Source organism: Eucyclogobius newberryi, unplaced genomic scaffold (assembly GCF_026437365.1).
Source record: "Eucyclogobius newberryi isolate DKJ021-1_F unplaced genomic scaffold, fEucNew1.0.hap1 SCAF_13, whole genome shotgun sequence".
Taxonomy (NCBI): Eukaryota; Metazoa; Chordata; class Actinopteri; order Gobiiformes; family Gobiidae; genus Eucyclogobius; species Eucyclogobius newberryi.
This window is the reverse complement of record NW_027315757.1, coordinates 26,410,984-26,429,905: the sequence shown is the minus strand read 5'-3', so window position 1 is coordinate 26,429,905 and position 18,922 is coordinate 26,410,984. Positions and strand designations below refer to the sequence as shown.

At 44.9% G+C, this 18,922-nt stretch overlaps 2 protein-coding genes across 2 annotated transcripts in view; both read right to left on the bottom strand.

Moving 5' to 3' along the window:
• LOC140358333 (myosin heavy chain, fast skeletal muscle-like) overlaps positions 1-18,922 on the bottom strand; it is a 113,154-nt gene that overhangs the window by 91,407 nt on the left and 2,825 nt on the right. The window lies entirely within an intron of this gene.
• LOC140358336 (myosin heavy chain, fast skeletal muscle-like) overlaps positions 8,724-18,922 on the bottom strand; it is a 63,653-nt gene continuing 53,454 nt past the window's right edge. Inside the window, exons 4-33 of the mRNA XM_072443106.1 lie at positions 18,556-18,694; positions 18,373-18,491; positions 17,620-17,769; positions 17,373-17,543; positions 17,002-17,305; positions 16,816-16,895; positions 16,662-16,749; positions 16,476-16,593; positions 16,275-16,398; positions 16,039-16,175; positions 15,712-15,967; positions 15,391-15,633; positions 15,141-15,317; positions 14,926-15,071; positions 14,750-14,840; positions 14,283-14,672; positions 14,083-14,209; positions 13,899-14,017; positions 13,631-13,827; positions 12,296-12,479; positions 12,066-12,231; positions 11,827-11,951; positions 11,171-11,479; positions 10,905-11,108; positions 10,705-10,830; positions 10,450-10,620; positions 10,273-10,377; positions 9,140-9,235; positions 8,929-9,060; positions 8,724-8,837 (exon numbers count right to left, since the gene is read on the bottom strand). Of these exons, the coding sequence (XP_072299207.1) occupies positions 8,823-8,837; positions 8,929-9,060; positions 9,140-9,235; positions 10,273-10,377; positions 10,450-10,620; positions 10,705-10,830; positions 10,905-11,108; positions 11,171-11,479; positions 11,827-11,951; positions 12,066-12,231; positions 12,296-12,479; positions 13,631-13,827; positions 13,899-14,017; positions 14,083-14,209; positions 14,283-14,672; positions 14,750-14,840; positions 14,926-15,071; positions 15,141-15,317; positions 15,391-15,633; positions 15,712-15,967; positions 16,039-16,175; positions 16,275-16,398; positions 16,476-16,593; positions 16,662-16,749; positions 16,816-16,895; positions 17,002-17,305; positions 17,373-17,543; positions 17,620-17,769; positions 18,373-18,491; positions 18,556-18,694 (4,809 nt within the window). The 3' untranslated portion in view covers positions 8,724-8,822. The remainder of the gene's footprint in view (positions 8,838-8,928; positions 9,061-9,139; positions 9,236-10,272; positions 10,378-10,449; positions 10,621-10,704; positions 10,831-10,904; positions 11,109-11,170; positions 11,480-11,826; positions 11,952-12,065; positions 12,232-12,295; positions 12,480-13,630; positions 13,828-13,898; positions 14,018-14,082; positions 14,210-14,282; positions 14,673-14,749; positions 14,841-14,925; positions 15,072-15,140; positions 15,318-15,390; positions 15,634-15,711; positions 15,968-16,038; positions 16,176-16,274; positions 16,399-16,475; positions 16,594-16,661; positions 16,750-16,815; positions 16,896-17,001; positions 17,306-17,372; positions 17,544-17,619; positions 17,770-18,372; positions 18,492-18,555; positions 18,695-18,922) is intronic.

The following is an 18,922-nucleotide window of genomic DNA, read 5'->3' as shown; positions in this document are numbered from 1 at the left end:
TGCAGGAGACCACGAGTATGGGAAGTGTGACGACGGAGCAAAACTCAAGTGCTGTAACTGTGGGGGAGAGCATAGCTCTGCCTACGGGGGATGCGTGTTCAGCAAGAGGGCTGCGGAGGTGCAAAAAGTTAGAGCCTCTCAAGGCATATCCTACGCGGATGCGGTCAAGAAGGTGTCTGGTAGTCAGGTGACGGTGGATGCAGTGGGGGCTGCCAGTGCTGCTGGTGTCCTAGGCGACAGGGGAGGGGGCAGCGTTGCCCGCAGCCAGGGGGAGGTCCCCACTGGGATGCCCGTGAGTGTGGCTTCCACGGGCAGAGGCCCTGTGGGTGCGGAGGATGTACTGGTTGTGAAGAGGAAAGATTTCTTCCTCTTTATAGTGGAAGTGATTAACTGTACTGGGCAAACCAAGAAGAGATCCGAAAAGACTAAGATCATCGCTAAGGCTGCAGGGAAGTACTTTGGAGCTGGGGGCCCCGAGTGGACGGAGATAGAGGATGCGCTGCGGGAGGGCGCCCTGCCCCATTCTGGCAGTGGGAGTGGGGGGGCTCCCGATGCGCCGTCAGGTTCCGGGGGCTCATAATGGCGGTGGTTGTCTTGCAATGGAATGCGCGTAGTCTTCGTGCTAATGGCCAGGAATTTAAGCATTTTGTCTCTACCTTGTTGAACAAGCCTCACGTTATGTGCGTGCAGGAGACTTGGTTACGACCTAGGTGGGGTTTTGGGATACAAGGGTATGTGTGTGTTAGGAATGATAGGGAGCAGGGTAGAGGCGGAGGTGTGGCTGTGTTTGTCCGAGATGACCTAAATTACGTTGTTGTCAGTGTGAGTAAAGCGCCGGAGGCCCTGGCGGTGAGGGTCTGGCTGGGTGGTGAAGCTGTTACTGTGGTTAACCTTTATAATCCGTGTGGTGAGTTAACGCTAGAGTCCTTACATAGTATCGGTAAGGATGTTCGGGGAAAGGCCGTGTGGTGTGGGGATTTTAATGCGCATAGCGCTTTGTGGGGCGGTAGTGGTACCGATAGGTATGGGCAGGTGGTAGAGGGTTTTATCAATCAAAGGGAGTTGGTTTGTCTGAATGATGGGGGTGGGACCCGCTATGATATGGGGACCGGTGCGGAAAGTGCAATAGATCTTACACTTGTGTCCAAGGAGTTAGCTGGTGTTTGTAGTTGGGAGGTTCTTGGTAATCTTTCTTTTGGTAGCGATCACTATCTAGTCCGCACCGTGATTGGCTTTGGGAGCTGTGTGGTCAGGGGGACGAGGATCCAGAGGTGGCAGTTGGCAAGGGCGAACTGGGGGGCTTTCCTGAGGAAAGCTGATGATGGTTCTAGGGTTCTGCAGGAAGGAGGATTGACTCAGGTGGATGATCTCAATAGTGCAATTGTCTCGCTCATCACGCAGTCAGCGGTAGGCACGATTCCTAAGAGTGGTGGTAGTGGACATAGGAAGCGGGTGCCGTGGTGGACTGAAGCATGTGGTCATGCTGTTAGGGCGAGAAATGCGGCGTTTCGCCGGCTAAGGGTTGCCCACACTGAGGGTGCCCTCATTGACTACAAGAGGGCCCGCGCTGTTGTGCGGAAAACTGTGAGAACGGCCAAGAGTGCCTATTGGAGGCGGTATTGTTCCAAAATTGGGAGAGAAACGCGTCTCGGGGATGTTTGGGGGATGATTAAGCGGATGCATGGGGTTGAGCGCCGTCGTGGGACCCCGGTCCTAATACTGAATGGTGTTGAAGCAGTCAGCGACGTTGACAAAGCTGAACTGTTGGCCAGCACCTTTGTGTCGGTGCACAGCTCTGACAATCTCTCACCTGCGGAAAGGCACTACAGGGAGAGTACTTTGGCCCAGAATTCTGAGCTGATTGGGCTCCAGCCTTCGACTCAAGATGACCTTGACCTTCCGTTTAGTTTGTTTGAGCTAAGGAGAGCACTTTCTAAGGCGAAACAGACAGCCCCGGGTAAAGATGAGGTGTGCTATGACATGCTCTCTCATTTGACTGATGACACGCTTGGGCTAGTCCTGGGTCTTTTCAACCGTGTTTGGGATTCAGGTTGTGTTCCATCTGCGTGGAAACAGTCTACGGTGGTGCCGGTTCTGAAGCCGGGTAGGCCAGCGTCTGACCCTTCAAGTTATAGGCCGATTGCCTTGACGTCGCAGCTCGGGAAAACGATGGAGCGCATGGTTACCGAGCGGTTGGATTACTTCTTGGAGAGTCAGGGTTTGCTTCCCGCGCACCAGAGTGGTTTCCGTAGGGGCAGGAACACCATGGATTCCGTGTTGTGTTTGGAATCTGATATCCAGCTGGCCAGGGCTCAGAAAGAAAAGGTTATTGCGGTGCTCTTTGATGTGGAGAAGGCGTACGATATGGTTTGGAAGGATGGGCTCCTCATTAAGCTGCGGAAGTGTGGTGTGAAGGGTAAACTGTTTAACTGGGTCCGGAGCTTTCTGTCTGGCCGGCGTATCCAAACCAGAGTGGGCGCTGCTTACTCTGGGGTCTATGGGGTGGAGAATGGGATCCCGCAGGGGAGTGTGTGTAGCCCTATCTTGTTCAATGTTATGATTAAGGACATCTTTGACGACGTGGATGGGTCTGTTGGGAGGAGCCTTTATGCTGACGATGGCGCTCTATGGGTGAGAGGGAGGAATCTCCGGTTTTACGAGGCGAAACTGCAAAGGGCAATACAGCAGGTGGAGCAGTGGACCCTGAAGTGGGGGTTTAAACTGTCCGTACGGAAGTCTCAAGTGATCTGTTTCTTCAATGGACATAGGGACGTCTCCCTTCGACTGCATGGGCAGGTGCTCGAACAGGTCAGGGAGGTGAGGTTCTTGGGGGTCACCTTTGACGAGAGGCTTAGTTGGCGTCGGCACATTGATGAGGTCAGTGGTAAATGCAAAAGGGTGAATAACTGGCTTCGTTGTCTATCCGGCCAGGACTGGGGGGCCAGCAGAAGGTCGCTCCTGGGTATTTATCGGGCCGTCATGAGGGCGGCTATTGATTATGGCTGTATAGCCTACATGTCTGCGGCTGAGACTAACTTAAAGAAGCTTGATGTGGAGCAAGCCCAGGCCTTGCGCATCTGCTGTAGGGCTTTTAGGACCTCCCCTGTCTCGGCGCTGCAGGTTGAGTTGGGGGAATTGCTGTTACGGCTCCGGAGGCTAGAACTTCTGTTGGCTTACTGGGTGAATGTGCAAGGTCATACGAGCTCTCACCCGGTGAGGGACTTTCTCAGGGTTGATGGGGGGCAGAGTGAGGCTGGCGGTATGATTTTCAGCCAGGTAGGAAATGCGAAGGCGCGGCTTGCGGGGGTTGGTGATCTGCGTGTGAGCCCGTCGGTGGCTTTGTCTGCTATAGCTCCGTGGAAGTTTGTCCCGGCTCCTGTTGATGTTAGCTTGCATGGCAAGCTTAGAGGAGTCGCTGGGAGGGCACCGCAGTTTGCCGTTCAAGCGCTCATCGATAAGCACTCAGGTGATGTGTTTATTTATACCGACGGGTCTAGGGATCCTGAGAGTGGGCGTACTGGCGCCGCTTATTTTGTGCCTGACCTGGGGCTAGCGGTCAAGAAGAGGTTGACAGATCGCCTTTCTGTTTTCACGTCGGAACTTATAGCGATACGGTTGGCGTTGGAATGGGCGGAATCTGCTTTGCAGTGTTGCGGCATTGTGGTGGCCTCTGACAGCCTTTCTGCATTGCAAAGCATTAAATCTGGGAAATCGGATTGCAGACAGGATGTGTTGAATGGCATCTTCTGTCTGATGCTCTCCCTGTCCAGGAAGGATGTGAGGGTTTCCTTCATTTGGGTCCCTGCGCATGTGGGGGTGGATGGTAACGAAATGGCTGATGCACTGGCTAAACGTTCCCTTCGGCGGCCATCAATTGATGTGGCGGTTGAGTTAAGCAAATCTGAAATCAAGCCTGTTATCAAGAGTCATGTGGTCGGCCTTTGGCAGGAATTTTGGAGCCACTGTGTTACTGGAAGCATCTCTATCACATACAGGGTAGTGTGGGTCCTTGCGGGTCTATGGGCAGGAACGCGTGGGAGGAAAGGGCCTTCGCCCGCATGAGGATTGGCCATACTGGACTCAATTGGTCACTGAGTAGGATAGGCAAACATCCGACCGGTCTGTGTGGTCACTGTCGGGTGCCAGAGACTGTCGAGCATGTGCTGATTTGCTGTGAGGCTTATGATAGGGAAAGGGCCGGGTTGGCCTTGTGGTTTCGGAATAATGGGCGGGAGTTCAATCTGCGGAACGTTCTGGCGATCCAGTCACAGGGTTTGTGTCAGGCTGTGGTTGCTTACTTATGTAGCACAGGGCTGGGTAAACGTTTATAGAGGTGGGGGGTGTTGGAGACTGAGCCGAGGATGAGGAGCAAGAGGATGTTCTAACGCGCTTGGACTTCATGGGCCTAGAAACGCCAAAGTGATGGAAGAAGGACTTCTAAAGGATAAAACGACAAAGACGTCCCATGACCTCATGGGCTTTGTAAAACAACAAAGACGTCCCATGATCTCATGGGCTTTGTACTTCCAAAGCACCGAACGTCAAAGAGGGCGAGGAAGGTGAAGAAGAGTCTCCCTGGAATAAAGCCGGTTGGTCTCTGACTTGCTCAACACCCGGTCTGGAGAGACGGGAGATGGCGGAGGAGAGTGGATCGGGGATGGAAGACGTTCTGGACGGCGTGGAGGAGCAGCCTTTTCTGCCTGCACGTGCCCGGAAACGTAAAAAGTCCCTTAGCTCGTCCGAGGGTTCTGGGAATGAGCAGCAGGATGAGGCTGAAGCTATTGATATCCGGGGTGAGAGCAGAGACTGTAAGGTGATCATAAAGCTTGCACAGGATAGTGCATCCTTTAAGGAGTGGAATTCAGTGGCATTGTCAAAGAGCCTAACTGTAGCTGTGGGAGTGATCAAGAGTGCGAGTGTCCTTAGAGATGGCTCGCTGCTGGTCGTGTGCAAGGACGCGGCTCAGCAACGGAAGGCGATTGGAGCTAAACGTCTGGGTGGAAAGGACATTCTTGTGTCTGATGCTGAAAGAAACACGGTCAGAGGAGTTATCGTAGGTGTCCCTACGGCGACGTCTGTGGATGAAGTTAAGGAGAATTTGACTGGAGTTACGGTGGTGGACGCTAGGCGTTTGAAGGTGACCCGGTTTGGGGTAAGATGTGACAGCTTGTCGGTAATGGTAACACTTGAAGGGAGGTGCCTGCCTAGTAAGGTGTTCATTGGGTACATGTGCTATAGCGTCAGGCCATATGTTCCGCCGCCCCTGCGTTGCTTTAAGTGCCAGCGCTTTGGGCATATTGCAGCGGTCTGTAGAGGGAAGCAAAGATGTGGTAAATGTGCAGGAGACCACGAGTATGGGAAGTGTGACGTGGGTGCAAAACTGAAGTGCTGTAACTGTGGGGAAGAACATAGCTCTGCCTTCGGGGGATGCAGGTTTAGCAAAAGAGCTGCTGAGGTGCAGAAAATAAAGGTCTCTCAAGGTATATCCTATGCAGATGCAGTCAAGAAAGTTTCAAGTAACGAGTTTAGAGTAAATACAGAGAGAGGAGCCAGCGTTGCTCCCAGCCAGGGCGAAATGAGAAAGGCCAGCGTGGCTCCCAAGAAGTGTGAAGGTTTCAAGAGTGGAGGTCCCAAGTGTGCAGGTTCCAGAATTAATGAGAATACCCTGGTTGTGGATAGAGAGGATTTTGTACTCTTTATGGTGGATGTTGTAAACTGTGCTGCTCAGACTCAAAGCAGAACTGAAAGGATCAGGATCATTGCTAAAGCTGCAGGGAGATTCCTTGGAACAAAGGAGCTTGATTGGGCAGATATAGAAAACAGGCTAAAGGCGCTAAATGGGAGTCGGAGTGATGGGGGTCTGCTTGTGGGGAGTCAGAGTGATCAGAGTGACGAGATGGGGGTGGGGGTGGTCTCCTGTCCTCGCCCAGTCTCGTAGACGCACGGCTACCAAGCAGCGACATCAGTGGACATATTAAAGCCTATAGAATGAAGCCTAACGCTGTACGGTGGAAGCACCGAACGTCAAAGAAGGAGAGGAAGATGAAGAAGAGTCTCCCTGGAATAAAGCCGGTTGGTCTCTGAAACAACAACTATTCTAGTCACAAAGACATATCATGACCTCATGGGCTTTGTAACACCAAAGCAATGGAAGGAGTACTTTTACGGACTACGACAGAGTCTGAGGACTACGACAAAGTCTGAGGAATAAAGTCTGGCGGTAATGCAACACTTGGATGCCAACCGCCATAAAACAACAACAACAACAACAACAACAACAACACAACAACTATTCTAGTCACAAAAACACATCATGACCTCATGGGCTTTGTAACGCCAAAGCGATGGGAGGAGTACTTTTACGGACTACGACAGAGTCTGAGGACTACGAAACGTCTGAGGAATAAAGTCTGGCGGTAATGCAACACTCGGATGCCAACCGCCATAAAACAACAACAACAACAACAACAACACTGCAGAGGGCTCGTGCCATGGATCTATTATAGGCTCGTGCCGACATGCGTCGCGCACTAAACTAAACTTGAGCCGAGGTCTGAAGTTCCCTAACCAGCCATTCCCAAAACGTTTTGACAGAGAACATTACAGAATGTAGGAGGGACGAGCTGGTCAGGCAAGGACTGAACCATGAATCTATTATATGATCTGAACGGGAAAGAGACGTGTGGTTTCGGGAATCACGTGGAAGAAAGAAAGGAGACGGTTTTGTGGGTGTTAGAGCTGCGCTAAAAGTGGAGCTGACAAGAAAACAAACTTCTGTAAAGACAGCTCCGTGAAGAAAACACCTAAACCAGTGCAAACCTGGACAGATCTGGAGCCACAGGTAAAAACACAAGTCAGAACGTGATAAAGTATTGTAGCGTTCTAACTTGGCCGCAAGGGTTGTTGGGAATACCACTCACACACACATTTTATATATATTTTTATTTTATTTATTTTTATATATATATATATATATATATATATATATATATATATATGTATATGTATATATATATTATATGTATATTATATATATATATATATATATATCATATGTATAATATATATATATTATATGTATATTATATATATATATGTATATATGTATATATGTATATATATATATATATATATATATGGATATTTTTTCTGCAGTTTTGCAGGCTGGATTCAAACATCTGAGATGTCCGGATGTTTTGACATCCCAGCTTCAGAGTTTTAAGGTCACTCCCACTTTAAGCACCACCTCTGTGGCCAGATAAAAGCACAATGCAAGCCCTGAGCCCCCTCTCTCTTCCTGAGCCCTCTCTCTCCTGGGGTGTGGGTGCCTTTGTTTGAAGGCCGTGGCTGCAGAGCCGTGGCCCGGTTAAATAGCCCAGCAGTTTCAGGAGCCGTGGCACGGCCATATAGCCTCATGCCTAACCCTAACCCTAACTCTGATCCTAACCCCAAGACCTAACCCTAACCCGGCGCGGTCAAATAGCCCGGCACAAAATAACATGGCAGTTTCAGGAGCCGCGGCACAAGATAACATGGCAGTTTCAGGAGCCGCGGCACAAGATAACATGGCAGTTTCAGGAGCCGCGGCACAAAATAACATGGCAGTTTCAGGAGCCGCGGCACAAAATAACATGGCAGTTTCGCGGCTCTGTAGAGGCTCCCTTGTTTGAAAGCTTCAGTCTGCAACGGCAAAATTGCCATTTCATAGTTTAAGAATACACAAGTCAGCAGACCTAAAAATCAGCATCTTAGCACCATACTGCTTCATTGGAATCTTCAATATCTTCAAACACTAAACCCTGCGCAAAGTTCGGCTCACTGTGGACGACTCTGAGTGACTTTAAGGACCAGAGGAGGCCCTGATCCACGTCTCCAAGACTTCGCCAGAGCTGGGCTTTTCATTTAACATGTAAGACTCTTCCAAAAGTGGCTGAAACTTGCAGAGTCTGGCATTAAAATTAGTTCAGGTTTCCCATAGATCTATTTGAGAATTTATCAAACTTTACTTTTGCAACACCAGTGTTTTTTTTTTAAACTACGTTGAGCCCAGGCATTGCATGTGCATCCAAATGTATAATTAATTGCTTTGATATATTTGCTTATCAAACCACACAAAATCATTCTGGATTGTTGATCTTTTTGGAGTTATATAGTTAGTCACTGAGTTGAGAACTTCCCTTCAGAAAATGTGACTGACTAGGTTATTAATGTTTTGCTGGACAATGTCTAGCTTACATTAATTACATACAATACTACAGGTGCCACAGTGTGAGGACAAGTAGAATTACATTCTATTGGTGAGTCTGTGAAACGAGACTAGTATACTACATATCGTCTTCACCTCCTTACGTGGTATGTAGTTACTCTATTCATCACTACTGGTGTTCTTTTAAAAGATGTATGCTCAAAGAAGGCCTTGCACGCCGAAATGTGTTGCCCTTTTATTGTGTGTGCCTCAGTCTAAATGTTGTGTTTTTAAGTAGTGAGGTGTGATAGATTTTAGTGATTAACATAAACAATTGTTGTGCAATGAAAGTCCGTTGAACATAATGTTTCCAGTGGTTGAATTCAGTGTGTCCATGGAGCGCTGTAAACTAATGGCAGGATGGTTGTGCTGAACCTAAATTGCATGTAATAAAATAACTTAAATAATTTTTTGGAAAGATAAATCCAATTATACAAACATACTTGTACTAAAGGTAGATCTTCAAATGATGACAACATTTTTGTTGTTTTTTAACAAAAGTTTTTTATTAATACAGTATATCTTGATAACCTCAAATGTTTCATATTTTATAAAACTTGGGGTTTGAGGAGACTGATCACTCTGCCTCCACCTGTAGGATACAAAGTGTTTGTTTAGATGACAAAATCTAAACAGATGCACAGAGGTATTTCATACAAACAAGGTCTGGTGCTAGATTCTACCTTTCCAGTATCACGGCTCTTGGCTCTGAGCTTGTTGACTTGACCTTCAGAAATATCTGCGCGCTCCTGAGCCTCTTCAAATTCATGCTGGACCTTCCTGAGCCTGGCCATGTGAGTGTTGGCCTGTTCCTCCTGTTAATGCAAGTTACATTCATTTTGAGGTCAACATAAATGCATTTTACTATTTCCTAATACTATGTATTTTACTTACAGCCTCCTCAGCCTGTCTCTTGTAGGATTTGACTTTGAGCTGAAGTTTGTCCACGAGATCCTGAAGTCTGTTCACATTTTTCTTGTCCTCCTCAGTCTAAAAGTAAAAAGACATCAATGCAAGTTGTTATTGTCATTTATGCTTAATACTAATGAGAATTGTAATGTTAACTGGCAATGACTAAAGCTCAGCGGTGAAACATTTCAATAAACTGAAATACAAATATAAATGTATTTACGGATGTTGTTATTGCTGCGAAATACCTTGAAAAACAAACATGCAGCCTTACTGTGAGTGGGCTCACCTCTCCATAGACCTGATTCAAAACTTGGCCTGTATGTAGGCCGCAGGAAGGCCACCAACTTTCTCATATCTGCGATACAGTTCTGAAGAAATTGGACTGCATATAGCGCTCTTGTCCTACTGCTCCAAGTAGGAAGACAGCCCCAAAATTTGCTCAAAACTGCTGACCAGACACGTCACCGTAATGCCAGTGACACTGAGGATGGTGACAGAGTGCAGCTGTCAAGGTATTACACTGAAATACAAGTCTGTCTTGCTATTGACCTTATTCCGCCCAGCCCACTTTTTCCTCTTTTTTTCCCCACGATTTGGCACTTCCGTTGTAATCGTGCTTCCGGTTCAGCGGGAACTCCGTTCGTTTAAATGGAGAAAGAGGAAAAAGTCTCACTGGTAAAATATGCTATAAAGTAGATTGATTTGTGTAAAAAAAACAATGTTTATGTGACCAACAAGTCAACAATTCCCTGGGCGACCTGAAAACGGCTTTTTAGTCTGTGTAGTACTAATTTTCTTTTAAGCTGCCCGGTCGGCTTCTCTGTGTTTACTAATACAACCGGAAAAAGGATTACATGGAATGGAGGTGCCCAGATAAGGTAAATAAGAATCCAAAAGAATACATTCACTTCTTATCTGTGCCAAAATCATCACTTGTGTTTCTAGAGCCTCGCTTGACAAAAGGCTGTTCAACTTGCACATGAATTATTTAGTGAAAGATGAGGGTATAAGAGGTTTATGCAAACGCAGTTTTAACCTCACTTGAAGGAACACAACTCCGCTCCATATCAGATCCTGCATTGTCTGGTTAAACTACGCATAGAAAATAAAATTACCTGGTATGTCAGCTCTTTGACTCTACGCTCGTATTTGCGGACTCCTTTAATAGCATCAACTCCTCGTCTCTGCTCAGCTTCAACTTCTGACTCAAGTTCACGGACCTTTATAAAAGGAATGTTAGAGATATTATCTTTGTAACGCAAATTTCAATAAACATTTCAGTAGACACACACCCTGGACTCCAGTTTCTGGAGCTGCTTCTTGCCGCCCTTCATGGCCAGGTTCTCAGCCTCATCCAGACGGTGCTGCAGGTCCTTGACAGTGACCTCCAGGTTCTTCTTCATCCTCTCCAGATGAGAACTGGTGTCCTGCTCCTTCTTCAGCTCTTCAGCCATCATGGCAGCCTGAAATATTGGTCAATGTAAATTTTGTTTTGGCATAAAGTAATTTAGCCACTATCCATTTAGTGTTTAAATCAGTGAGCTCACATCAGTGATGGCCTTTTTGGCTTTCTCTTCAGCATTTCTTGCTTCTTGAACAGAATCATCCACTTCACTCTGAACCTGGACCAGATCAGTCTCCAGCTTCTTCTTGGTGTTAATAAGACTGGTGTTCTGTTTGACAGAGAAATGCATGCTTTGCTTTTTCTGTTCTGCACTGTAAATATTGCTGATTTCGAGACTCAAACCTGTGAGTGAAGCAGTCCAACGCGCTCACTAGCATCCACCAACTCCTGCTCAGCCACTTTACGTCCTCTCTCCGTCTGCTCCAGAGCAGCTCTCAGCTCCTCAATCTCAGCCAGCATCAGGCCATTTCTGCGCTCCACCATGGCCGCCTGCTCCTTCATATCTTCCTGTCCTCTTTGTGCGTCATCAAGGTGCAGTTGGGCATCCTGGTGTGAGGAAAAAAAAAAGTTGAATACAAGTTTCACTTGAACTGTGCCTTGTTTCTTACTTTGAGCTGGCCCTGGACATTTCTGAGCTGTTTCTGTGCCTCAGCTGCCTGTCTGTTGGCATGGCTCAGCTGAATCTCCATCTCGTTCAGATCTCCCTCCATTTTCTTCTTGATTCTCAGGGCATCATTCCTGCTCCTGACCTCCGAATCAAGATTGCTCTGCATGGAGTCAATGACTCTCTGGCTGTTCCTCTTGATTTGCTCCATCTCCTCGTCCTTCTCTGCCAGTTTCCTGTCCACCTCACCTTTGATCTGGTTGAGCTCCAGTTGGACACGCAGAATCTTGGCCTCCTCATGCTCTAGAGTACCCTTTTAAAATAAATCACAAAATGTCAAATTAAATTTACGTTTCTGTGTAATCCCCATTCATCCAGGTAAAGTAACAGTTTTTGCCCTTTTAGAGCTAACATAATCTGTGTCTTCAGCAAAAGCTATTAGAGGCCGACTGGGTCAAAGTTAAGGGGTTACACAAGCATTAATAAAATCCAGTCCTTGGACATGATTGTGGTCAGGTTTCAGATTTGAGTCATATGAGTACATCATGTAGAACCCATGGTCGCTCATGCTAAATAACATTTTATTAATGTCCCTTGATGTAACCATAAGTATCGACACCAAAAATATCAATTTTTGAGAGCCCTATATTTTATTTGTACCTCAGCTTCTTCCAGGGCCGTCTGTATCTCAGATTTCTCTGTCTCTACAGTCTTCTTGGATTTCTCTAACTCGTGGATGCTCTTTCCAGTCTCTCCAATTTGCTCCGTCAAATCAGAAATCTCCTCTGAGGGAAAAACAACATTTGGTTCAACGATCTAATCTAGGTTTGATGAATATGCGTTAAATTACAACAGTACATTTTGTCCATTATTTCATGTAAAGTGAGTGGAATACATACGCTGCAGGTTCTTGTTCTCTCTTTTCATGGTCTCCAGCTGATCCAAGCTCTCCTCATAAGAGTTCTTCATCTTAAAGAGTTCAGTGCTCATAGAGCGAGCCTCCTTTTGGGCTCCCTCCAGTTCAGCTTGGCCCTCCTCATACTTCTGTTTCCACTCTGCCAGGACCTGAAGAAGGATAGAAGGATTTGTTAAGATAAAATATTAACACTGTGAATATTTTTTTCTTTACCTTGTCAAAGTTCCTCTGCTTCTTGTCCAGATTGGCAGCCAGCGCATTAGCTCTTTCCACATCAATCATGAGGTCCTCCACCTCACCCTGGAGCCTCTGCTTAGTCTTTTCCAAAGAGGCACACTTTGAGTTCACAGCCTCAATGGATTCCTCAGCTTCCTGTAGACGCTGGGCCAGCTTTTTCCTGTGAAGGGAATTGAAATACACAAATGTAGTGGTTGGCTACTTTTGTAACTACCTGGCTCGCAGATTGAGCAGTTGTTGAAACTTTTTAGATTTTTGAGCTCAGTTCTCTTTTCCCTTTTCACTAACACTAACAAGACACAGAGAGAACATACAAACATTTGACATGATAGTCTTAAATATGTAGTCCAGCGTAATTTTCTAAATGGTAAATTTTCAAAATTCAATCATTGGGTGATCTTAAAGGTCCCATAACATGCAAAATCGACTTTTCAGAGCTTTTAACCTTCTTACATTGCTATTTGTGCTTCATATATGTACCCAGAGTGTTTTTTTGATTGATTGCCGCAGTGTTTAGCTATATTACAGACTTATTTCCTTTCCGCGAATCTCCAAACTGACGGGCGGTGGCTACAAGACCGCATCATAACCACAGGCACGCGTCATCATGGTTGTTGCACAACACTTATTATTATTATCAATTATACACTTAGCATAGACTACGAAATGTGAAAAAAAGCATCTTATGGCACCTTTAATGTATAAAATGATATCTGGATGTGCACCAACCTATTTGTTGGGTCATATATTTGCTGGTCACCCTTGAAAAAGAGGTCTCAATCTCAATGGGTTCTCATCTGGTAAAGTAAAGGCTTTAAAACATGCTGTCTTGAGATTTTAGTTTAATTCTAAAGGACTGAAGTTAAGAACTGTTGTATTGTGTAAAATAATTGTGTTTGTTTTTACTGAATCCATGGAGACCGTGTCAGGAACTAGTAATGGACTTAGTAGCAGGAAACCTTCCAGAGGATATACGTCGAGGAAATGACCCGTCTCATCACCAAACCGGAAATACGGAGCGGAGTAAGAGAGAGGCTCTTGAACACTGACTGTGATGCCCAGGCTATTGGACACAGAGGAGCCTTTTGTCCTGATGCCTGTTACTCGCCTCAAACCGCTCTGGTCCTGCTGACACTAATTAACAAATCCTCCTGCCAAACTGTACTGTGACCTTTGACTGAGACACAAAAATGTTTCTGCGGGTAAACTTCAATTTGCTTCGGGATGAATAAAGTATCTACCTACAAATCGGATAAAACATAAAAATCCCCAGATCTCTTTTGAAATTGCTAAAATGATTTCCATACTTACTTGGAATCCTCCAGCTCCTCAGTGCGCTGAATAGCATCAGTCTCATATTTAGATCTCCATTGAGCCACTTCACTGTTGGCCTTTGACATTCCTCTCTGCAGCTCAGCCTTTGCCTCCTGCTCCTCCTCAAACTGTTCTCTGAGCAGATCACAGTCATGACGAGCAGACTGGACACCATGAGCCAGGGCGTTCTTGGCCTGTAGAAATGTAAAGTGTTAATGTTCACTGATATTTTTATTTCTTTGAATTTACAGTAGATTATCCATACCTTAACTTCTTCCTCAACGTGTCTCTTCAGCTCTTCAATTTGCTGAGTGAAAGCCTGCTTACCTCTGGTCAGCTGAGAAACAAGAGCTTCTTTCTCCTCAAGCTGACGAGAAAACTCTCCTGTAATTACAGCATTTGTTAGATACTTTAAATACTAAAATATAAATACAAAAAACACTCTGTACCATTCTCTGTCTGGAGTCTTGCTCTCTGAGCATTTATGTCATTCAGTTGGCGGACATTCTCGTCATTTTTGGCCTTGAGCTCACTCAGCTGGTCTTCAAGTGTCCTGCACATTTTCTCCAGGTTTCCCTGTCATGATAGACTTATTCAGCACACTTTGGAGACGCCCAATTTAGTGCATCCTATTGACTTTAGAAGTTACCTTTGATTTAGCCACAGCCTCCATGTTGCTGGAGAGGTCATCAATCTCCATTTTGTACTCGCTCTTCTCTTTCTCCAGCTTCTGCTTGACACGCTGGAGGTTATCGATCTGCTCTCCCAGCTCAGCCACACTGTCAGCCTGCTTCTTGCGAAGGGCAGAAGCTGTTGCCTCATGCTGCAGAGTGGACTCTTCAAGATCACGACGCAGCTTCTGAAACTCAGCCTCACGCTTCTTGTTCAACTCAATCTGAGCAGATGTGGCTCCACCAGCTTCTTCAAGTCTCTCACTGATTTCCTCAAGCTCCCTGGACAGGTCTGCTCTCTGCTTCTCCACCTTTGCACGAGCTGCTCTCTCAGCCTCAATCTCCTCCTCCAGTTCCTCAATACGAGCCTACATTTGATGACAGGAACAGAAAAGGTTTTCTCATTTGAACCAAAACACTTATGGGAAGTAGTCTCAGTAATTACCTGAAGCTCCTTGATCTTCTTCTGAAGCTGAGCCCCAAGAGACTGCTCATCCTCAATCTTGCTGAGGAGCTGGCTGATCTCAAAGTCCTTCCTAAAATAAGAAATTAATCAGTGAGTTAATTAATTAATTCATTGATTGATTAACAAATTATTCAACAGTTAACAAAATATTGTACTTTTTGATCTTCTCATCAGATTGTTGCTTGTCGTTCTCGAGGTCCATGACGGATTCCTGGGCCATTTTCAGGTCTCCTTCCAGCTTCCTCTTTGCTCTCTCCAGGTCCATGCGAAGCTTCTTCTCTTGTTCCAGAGACCCTTCAAGCTAACAAATAACAATATGTAAGTAATGAAATTCTACTTCTTGATGAACAACGCAACAATAATTTCTCACATCATCAACTTGCTGTTCCAGCTTGGTCTTGGCCTTGGTCAGAGTGTTGACTTTGTCTTCCTCTGCCTGAAGGTCATCCAGAGTTTGCTGGTGGGCCTCTTGGAGGGCTTTCTTTTCTTTGGACAGCTTGGCAATGGACTCATCTTGAGACGCCATCTCCTCTGTCAAGTTTTTCACCTGTTTGTAATGAAGTGTTATTTTGTATTGTCACATTTGAATCTCAGCATTATAGAATTGCTTAATTTTCAACCTTGTTTTCAGTGGCATGTTTCTCTTTCTCCACTTTAGCCAAGGTGAGCTCTAAGTCGTCAATGTCTTTCTTCAGCTCAGAACATTCATCCTCCAGCTTCCTCTTCTTTGCAGTCAGCTCAGCATTGATTTCCTCCTCGTCCTCCAGTCTCTCAGTTGTCTCTTTGAGCTTTGCCTCAAGTTGGATTTTGCTTTTGATGAGTCCTTCACACCTCTCCTCTGCATCAGAGAGGCCGTCCGCTTCCTATTTTACATACAAAAAACAAATATTTAAGTCAAATTTAACTTTTTCTAAATATATTAATTTTCAATTGTTACGTACAGCTGCCATTTGTAGCTGAAGGTCATTCTTCTCCTGCAACATAGAAACCATTTTCTCCTCCAGCTCTTTTTTCTTGGCTAGAGCAGTTGCCAGATCAGTCTTCATCTTCTCATAGTTTTCTTTCATTGACTGAAGCTCTTTCTCAGTCTCAGCGCTCTTCAAAAGAGGCTTGATCTTGAAATAAAGATTCATCCATGGCCAGTTTTTCACATTCATGAAGGAGCGGACGTTGTACTGGATGCCGTAGATTGCTTCTCTACAAATGGAAATATTCATTTTTTAATATTTTCATCAAAATGTCAAGTTTTTCTTCATAAATATCTGCACCTTCTCGCTGTCATCTTGACATATTCCTTCCTCATAAGAAATCCTCTAGCAAGAGCCTGGGTCATGGTCACCAGAGCAGCCAGTTTTTCATCTCTCATCTCCTCAAGCTGCCCCAGCAGACCAGCTTTGAAGAACACCTGTTTTAAAATGAAACACAGAGCCATTTCAATGTTTTACAATAACACCTTGAGTTACCTAAATTAATATAATCAAACTGATTTTAAATGAACCAGTACCTTAGTGTGTCCAAACATGTACTGGGTGTGGTCCACATCAATGGAGCCAAGCAGCTTCTCTGAAGCTTTTTTGTTGTCCATGAACTGTCCCTCAGGGATGACACTGGCATTTAATACTTTGTATCTGTGGGAATTATTCTTTGGTTTATTACTTTTGCTTTTTACTTTTAACCCTTTGTTATATAAAAGCATGAAGGTAACCTCTGCTTGAAGTCACCGTAGAGGATTCTGCTGGGGAATCCCTTTCTGCAGATTCTGATGCCCTCCAGCACACCATTACACCTCAGCTGGTGGATGACCAGGAAGTTCTCCATGAGACCTGAGGATGAATGTGTTATATTTTGAAAATATATTTCATTCATATGAGAAAAAGCTGCATATGCTTACCTGGGGTCTTAGTTTCATTGGGAATCAAGCAACGCACAAAGTGAGGATGAGTGCTCCTCAAGTTGGTCATCAGCTTGCCCAAATTTTCCTGTAGATAATAAGACATGAAATAATTGCACCATATATACAATTACATACAAAAAGCAAAACTTACTCTGAAAAGGGCAGATACAGTCTGGAAGGAACCACCCTTTTGTTTTTTGCCCTTCTTGCCAGCACCAGCAGCTGCCTCCGCTTTAAAATAAATAATGATTATTTCATTTTTGTAATTAAACATGTTATTTCATGTTCAGATTAATTATTAACTAATTATTTTGTTTAAATTTTAAACACATTTTACCTTCACTCGCACTGACTGCATACAGGAAGCACAGCAGTTTGTTTCCAGACTTCTGGTAGAGCTGAATAACTGAGTCGTTCAGTGGGTCCTTGTTCTTGTCCAGCCAGCCAGTGACATTGTAGTCTACAGTACCAGCGTAGTGGACCAGAGCAAAGTGAGCTTCTGCCTTTCCTTTGCCTGGCTTTGGTTTCTCAAAGGCTTTGTTCTTGCCCAGATGTTGGTCATACAGCTTGTTCTTAAAGGATGTATCAGAGGCCTTGGGGAACATGCACTCCTCTTCAAGGATGGAGAAGATGCCCATTGGCTGTGAAAGATTTATGTATGTTAGCTAAAACATTTACAGTTGTTATTTATTTATTCACTAAGTTTACCTTCTCAATAAGCTCAATGCAGGCAGCCAAGTCCATACCAAAGTCAATAAACTCCCATACAATGCCCTCTTTCTTGTACTCATCTTGCTCCAGGACAAACATGGTATGGTTGAAAAACTGTTGCAGTTTCTCATTGGTGAAGTTGATGCAGAGCTGCTCCAAACTGTTGTACTACAAATGGAAGATCACATCTTCAAGTCAGATGTTAGTCACAATTATTTTGTTGCATATTATTTTTTTAACCTACGTCAAAGATTTCAAATCCAGCAATATCCAACACTCCAATGTAATAGGATCGTGCCTGCTTGGTGTCCAACATCTCATTGATACGAATGACCATCCACAAGAACATTTTCTCATAGATAGACTTGCACAGAGCACTGACAGAATTGTTGACCTTTAGATTAAGAGAAAACCATATTAATACCAAAGAAGGCTGTGCGCATATGATGTCATTCCATATGATAGTGTCTCAGTTTAAGATTAAGGTGGGAGGCATTTTACAATGGCCGTGGCTACAGAGCCTTAACCCTAACCCTAACCCTAACCCTGACCCTGACCCTGACCCTAACCCTGACCCTGACCCTAACCCTGACCCTAACCCGGCGCTGTCAAATAGCACATCAGTTTCAGGAGCCGCGGCACAAAATAGCCTAGCAGTTTCGGCCGCGCCGCGGCTCTGTAGACTCTCCTTTTTACAATAGAAAATGTGAAGAAAGAGTGTTAAAATGCAGATAGTTTGATCTACAATCAAAATACAATCACTGTAAGTACAAACAAATGAAGGGGACCAAAATGAATTGGGGGTTTAAATTCTTTTTTTTTTTTTAGATAGTTGGGGTTAGGGTTAATTGTCTGTTAGACAGACAATGAGTTTGTGAAACCTGTTTCAAACATACAATGGTCTCAATCAACAGAGATTTCCATCAGAGATTTTGATGTCATCACATTGTAATGCAACATAATTGTGTAATATTTGGGTCATATCTCAACCCATTACCTGTGGGACGGTTTGACCTTTAGTCACCATCTCATTTCCGACTTTGACTCTTGGGTAGCAAAGAGCTTTCAGCATGTCAGCCGAGTTCAGACCCAAGAGGTAGGAAATTTTATCAGCCTCTAAAAGAACACCATTTTATTAGGCTTCCCAAAAACAGACGTTAATCCAATTTGAGTAATTTACCCTCAGTGCCGTCAGGCTCGGCCTGCTCCTCGCGCTGCTTCTGCTTGAATTTCATGCCACCATGATGCATCACAGCACCAGTCAGCTTGTAGATGTTAAACTTCTCATCAGCATTGAAGCCCAGGATGTCAATAGCCAACTGTAAGAGGATACGTCAACATTATATATATATATATATATATATATATATATATACATATATATATATATACACACATATATATAGGCAATGTTATTTCATTTACATCAGTTGCAATGAACTCCTCCACATCATCGATACTCTTGACCGTGATTTCACCCTGGCTGATCATTGGGTAATCATAAGGGTTAGTGGTGATCAGGAGAGCCTCTGAAATTTGTAAGAATA